Source organism: Phalaenopsis equestris, unplaced genomic scaffold (genome assembly GCF_001263595.1).
Source record: "Phalaenopsis equestris unplaced genomic scaffold, ASM126359v1 Scaffold000174, whole genome shotgun sequence".
NCBI classification, from domain to species: domain Eukaryota; kingdom Viridiplantae; phylum Streptophyta; class Magnoliopsida; order Asparagales; family Orchidaceae; genus Phalaenopsis; species Phalaenopsis equestris.
In genome coordinates, this window is record NW_018164616.1 from 1,377,241 (window position 1) to 1,383,523 (window position 6,283).

General features: G+C 35.9%; 1 protein-coding gene across 1 annotated transcript; it reads left to right on the forward strand.

Annotated features, from left to right (window-relative positions):
- The first annotated feature begins 182 nt into the window (after nt 1-182).
- On the forward strand, nt 183-5,574 carry LOC110022171. The gene is made up of 3 exons (XM_020720987.1): nt 183-262; nt 4,875-5,317; nt 5,388-5,574. Exon 2 carries the CDS (start codon nt 4,888-4,890, stop codon nt 5,260-5,262), a length of 375 nt encoding a protein of 124 aa, XP_020576646.1. The 5' UTR covers nt 183-262; nt 4,875-4,887; the 3' UTR covers nt 5,263-5,317; nt 5,388-5,574.
- The last annotated feature ends 709 nt before the right edge of the window (nt 5,575-6,283 follow it).

Sequence of the window (6,283 nt, forward strand, 5' to 3'; positions counted from 1 at the left end):
ATATATATATATATATATATTCAAAAGCTATTTTATATATTAGTGTAATTCAAAAGCTACTTTATATAAAAACTACATATGTAAAACATGATTTTGATGCCAAGAAAAAATCTTGTTGTTTTATAGTAAGTATAACATGATTTTCACGCCAACGCTCACGCCCATGAGGGTAAAACAGGGAATTCAACGCGGGACACGGGACTTCACTGCAGGAAACTGCCTGTCGATCACTTTCGCAAGGGAGAAGAACCTCGGGCCGCAGGTTTGTAATGTGGTGCTTGCGAAGCGCGAATCAAGCAGCCTGTTCGAGAAATTGGTTCCAAAAGCGGGCTGAAACTGAAACAAACACACTCTTAAAGTGGGTGTTTTTAGAGGTTGTTCTATTTATAAGATAGGATGCCGCACGAATTGTGTCAACCCAGAGTTTGAGAGGGAGTGAGGCATCTTGAAGGAGAGTTTGCATGGTTTCAATGAGGTGCCTATGTTTTCGTTATGCTACCCTATTTTGTTCAGGAGTGTGGGGACATGAGAATTGGTGGAGAATGTCGTGATGCGTGAGAAAGTTGTGAAGTTTATGATTTGTATACCCCCCTGTGCCCACCAGATCGAATTATACAAATAAGCATATTAAATTGAGTGTGAAACATTTTAATGAAATTAATACCTTTATCAGCTGTTTCAGCTTTGCTTCGCATAGGAAACACCCAACAAAAGCATGAGATCATCAATAAGAATTAATTAATATTTATAGCTTTGAGAAGTTACTTTTGGGTTGGACCCCATACATCGAATTGTAGTAAATATAAAAGATGTGTATGCAAAGAAGGAAATAAAAATGGTTGGCTATGACTTTTGTTGCAACTACAACTATTACATATAGATGTATTTATTCCTATCTAAGCTAGGATGACTGTTGGATATTGTTGACCTCATTTTGAGGTCATTACTCTTTTTCTTAAGATTCTAAGGTCTAGCTCTAGGAGTTACTATTGACCATCTTAGAAAACTAGAATTGGGACCCACCCTTTTTAGAACTTCCAACCATTTCCTATTTTCCTGTGATGTCTAGCATTTATAGTCTCAAAATCATCGTCTGATGGACGAACGGTTAAGGGCTATTGTGTGGAGACTCAGAGAGAAGTTCCCAATAGGATTTCGAGCCCTAGGAAAATCACTTCATGACTTTGTCATCGCATACGCACACAAAATGCACAAAATTCACTAAATTGCACAAAATCGGACTTAAATTGAGCCTAAATGACGGGTGAAAATGCGAACTTCTTCGGAAGACCTCCGACGACAAAATGGACTGCGCCAACACGTCCAGGACATGTATGGAGGCATTGTGTGTATAGAGAATTATAACTTCTGTATCCAATTTTTTCCTGCAGCGATGATGTTATCTACTAGGGATTTGACACTTGATAGGTATTGTGTCATTGTTTGACTGTTCATTGAGAGAGTGTGAAGAGCATTCTTCAATTAGATGAGTCTTGAACGACTTGTTGGTTGCAATCGTTTAGCAATGACATACCAAATCTCAACGGTAGTTGAACGATACAACACATAGGGAAGGATCAGTGTAGAGATGATAGAGTAAAGTGTTGTTGTAAGGTTCTGATCTACTAAATTCCAAGAGGTATATTGTGGATTGCAAAACTGTAGGTCAGCCGAGGTTTCGATAAATTGCGGTGGGCAAGGGAAGCTTCCATCCAAAAGCCCTAGCTACCCATTTGCAGTGAACACCTTCAGAAATTAAGCCTTCCATATTTGTTAATTTTCATTCGAGAGAGAGTTTTGGGTAAGGTGTTTGAGATTACTCATTAGAAATTTGACAAAGGGTGGGATAGAAATTGGGATATTCAGCTCCATTATTGATTGATTGAAGTTTTCTGAGATTTGTGAGATAGACATCTCCTTTGATGGTGCTGAATGGTACTTCATTTGTAGATGCAGTCCGGTCCCTAATTGGAGATCGAGGGGTTGGTTGGCATAACTATTCAGTGATGGAGGAGAAGCTTGAATAGGCTTGAGTTCAAGGCTCTAATACCATGAAGACAGTGGAGAAAAATAGGGAAACTTAGAAGAAGATGCAAAGAGGAGAGCAAGAGAGAAAACTCTGATAGCAATCCATTAACTCGCCATAGGAAAATAGTCCATACATACCTTCAGGTAAGAAAGGGAGTGAAGCTTCTAGAGAGGGTTAATTGCCTCACATAATCTTATGTTGTACCTCATAAGTAAAGTATGGTAACTAGTCCACTTGCTTGATTAGTGTGGTGGTGGTGGTATTGCCTTTGAGTAGCTAACGTGACTGCAAAATATGCTTGGGCTTCAGGATTGAGGAGCTTAGCCATGTATCTCACCATATAGGTTGAGGCTGAGGTTATAAGCTAGGGTCATGTTTGTACTTTAAGAGGGATATGTGAAAGGCTCGATGGACTTGATTGTGAGCAGGTAAATCCAATTGACTGGCAACAAAGTTGATCCTTTCTAATACCTTGAAGCATTCTCCTAAATTAGCTGATGGTAAAGTTGAAGTTCGACTAGAACAAGATCGTTTTCAGTGAACTGAATATCACGACTGTCTTTGTCAGCTTGTTGATTTATTCTATTTCATACTTGTTGTAAGATGAAACAGAGGAGTTGAAAGACATCAACATATTTTTGGAACCGTGTATGGGCTTCATCTTTAGCGGTTGCCCTTGCCCTGCCAATATACAGTTTAGTAGGTGATGGTTGAAGAACATAAAAAGCTTGGATGGGCGACATGTCGACGAAAGACTGCAATGACATATTATATGAATATTTTTTCGAAGTTGTTGGGTTACCATAACATAATATCTTAAGTACTATTCTAAACTCGTACTAGTTGGTCTTACTTCTACTATGCTTTACAAGTTATGTGAGGAAACAACGACATTTCTTGGACCAATTTTTGGATGGCTGTCTTTTTTTAACAAGGGTAGTGGTATTAGTGGATATTTATAGGTGCTTTATTGGGCTGCAATTGAATTTGGTGGTCCATAGAACAGATTTTTGGCAGTGAGATCAGTTCATGAAAAAAATAGGCACGTACCTGAAGGATTGCGTGTAATATGCCATAATAGAGAGGCGTAGATTCAAGAAGTAAAGTTTATTTGGTTGTTATGGGGGCGAGCTTGAAATAGGAAGCTATAGATCTTTGGGAAGAAATTTTCACAAGTTGGCTAGAAGGTTTTTTTTGTCTTTATACATTAAAAGACATGGCAGGGAGGTGTAATCTGTAATAATATTAACGAGTGGTTGTAGTCATTGGATATCAGAGCTATGTTTGCACCTAATAACGGTAAAACAAAGAAGTGTCTGTCTTGCATGTGTACAAGTAAATTTCAGCAATTTTGTTGCTTATCTCGGTTTGTTGTAGAGAAATGGAGGGAGTTTGTTTAGCTTTCACAGGACTTTTGTGTTTTCCAGGTGTTCATTTTCAAGCTAGATTTGGACTTGGCAGGAATAATTTGTCAATGCTGATAATTTGATTGGAAAGTATCTTGAATTGTAGTTGTAATTCAACGATTGTTGCCTGTAAGAATTTGGCCAATTCACCCCATAAGTCTTTGTATTTTGACGGGCTAGGAAGTGTTTCAACTGCAATGAGAAATTTGTCCAAGATAATATGTTCTTAGTTTTGGTTAGCCATAGGAACCAATTTTCCGCTGCACCATTTATTCTACCTAGAAATCACATCCAAGTTATTTGCGCCCATAACTAAATTGAATAAATTAAATCTCATGTACCAACATATAGCTTATGCTAACTTATATGAAGAATTAAGTAACTCCCTCTATCTATTGAATCTTAACTTGATTGTCTTCTCCCTTGCATCTCAAACTTTCCTGTAGCTTTACATCATATTTAACTTCAATGTGACCAATAATCTCTTTTGATTTGAGATCAAACTGTACAAAGTAGCATCCAAATGTGGAATTATATTGATGATATCCAATTAACATTACAGAAAATGTGTAGATATGAAAACCAAGTATGCCTGATGTTTTTCATGAATTTATTATTATTTTAATTTTAAAATGCTAAAATTATGAGGAAAAAAGCAAATTGATTTGGAATAAATATTTGCAATGAATGAAAATAGATTTGCAATGAATCATATAAAAACATAAATTATATGTACACCAATATTTTGTTAAACTTTAACTTGAATTCTAGATACACTAGAAAACTTCCCTTTTATATCTCTACCCCCTTAGACCACATTTCTTCCCCCTTCCCCCTGCTCTATCGTAGAGACGACATTTTCCGTTTTTTCAATTAAGAGGCTTTCCATCTATCTTTCTCCTGCTCTACTGAATTGCTTCTTAGTAGGTTTTCTTTTGTGCATCTTCTTTGTGAGTTAACTAAACTGTGTATATATTATTCGCATTACATCAAATTGTTCATCATACTGATTGGCACCTTGGAGCAGGCTTTTTTCTGTTAAATTTACATTTTCAAACCACACTGCTGCACTGAAAATCGACGAAATTTTATTTTGAACATTTACGCTGCCTGATCACTTTTTCGATATATTTTTGGAGCATTTACATACATGGCACACAATTCAATTCTAATGTATTTACATATCTCACACCTAAACTTTTTTGTTCACAGACAGCACTGAAATCTTTAATATTGCATCAGAATTAGTGCAATTACTACTTTTTCAATGAGAAATACGTATTTTCATGCATAAATTTAAAGCACCAAATTGTTATGTATGTAAATTTGAAAGTTTAGTTGTGAGATGTAAAGACATAAGAATTGTGTGCTTCGTATGTAAATTTCCTTATATATTCTTATGCATTTGAGAATCTTGTCGTCTGCTTTTCCAATAACAGACTAAGAACTTCTATGGAGAATATGAATCAAAAGGCAACAACAAATAAGGAACAGAAGAAAAACCCTGAAACTGCTGTAGAAAATCCCATGCCTGATAATCTCCGCAAATATGATAGCTCCTCTAAAACTGAGGTCAATGAAGCATGTTCAAACTGTAAAGCTAAGGATGCCTGCGGGGATGTGAACATGGAAGCCACCATAAGTGCTGATGATGTTGCTCGTGCAGGAGGATTCGGAGCCCGAGATGATATTGGAAGCTTCCTTCCAGTTGCAGCAGACTCGACTGATTTTGAAGCTTCTCTTCTTGATGCTCGGGATTTTGAAGAGCCTCAGGGGGAGAAAAGGAGACCAGGTCTTGGATGGACTGAATCCATGGAGATAGAATAGCTAGCGCAGACTTGTCTGGTAAAACTTTATCAAATTAATGAATCATTTCAAGCAGGTGAGTTCATTTAGATTGCAGGCTTGAATTCTGATGTTATTATTAATATTTTTTTTTTTCAAAAGTGCAGGTTGTTGGATTAATGTGCTGTTATTTACGGATAAGAACACGCATTTGGAATATTATGCAACTGAGGTGTGAATTTCTTTTCTGGACTAGTAGTTTGATGTATAATTAAAGGTTTTGCTATAAATAGTCGATTTTAGTAGTTGTTTTTGCTTATTAGTCACCATTGCTACTGTTTGGGCGTTATTTCCGATGGGTTGTTTACATAAAGCTAGTTCAAAGTTTATCGTTTATTTTTATTCTTTAGAAGGAAAATATAATCAGAATTTTCTTGTTAAAAAAATATGGAGTCTCATCTAAAAAAAAGATGAGTTTAAGATGAAAACCCAATCTAGTTACAACAACAACAACAACAATAACAACAACGATCTAGTTACAACAATAACAACAACAACAACAACAACAGTAACAATAAGCTTTTATCCCATTAATTGGAGTCGGTTAAATGAATCATTTTTCTTCTTTGAGTCATATTGAGTGTCATATTTTCATTTAATTCTAATAAATTAAAATCATTTTCTCATACATGTCCTAGTCTTTTTAGGTTTATCTCTACTTTTCTCAGCTAAAGTCAAATCTAAAACATCTACTCTCTTAACTGGATCATCAGATAGTTGACGTTTAATGTGACCAAATCATTTAAGATTATTCTCTCTAATCTTATCTGCCACTTGAGATACAAAACTTGATGATAGGTGAGGACCTTGGTAGTTGCCTCCATAACCGACTAACTAAGATGAAGCATACTATTTTAGATAAAAAGTCATAAAAAAAGAGACAAAGTGCTTATTTAACCTAGAAATCTTTTTATAAATGTAAACAATTGTAAACTCTCTTTAGTCAGTGTCAATATCACCAACCGAACTTTTTTGTTGGTAGGCTACTTTTGCTATTCTATAA

Excerpts from the sequence above, each read along its gene's own strand:
- LOC110022171 (XM_020720987.1), top strand. The coding sequence starts at position 4,888 with ATGGAGAATATGAATCAAAAGGCAACAACAAATAAGGAACAGAAGAAA.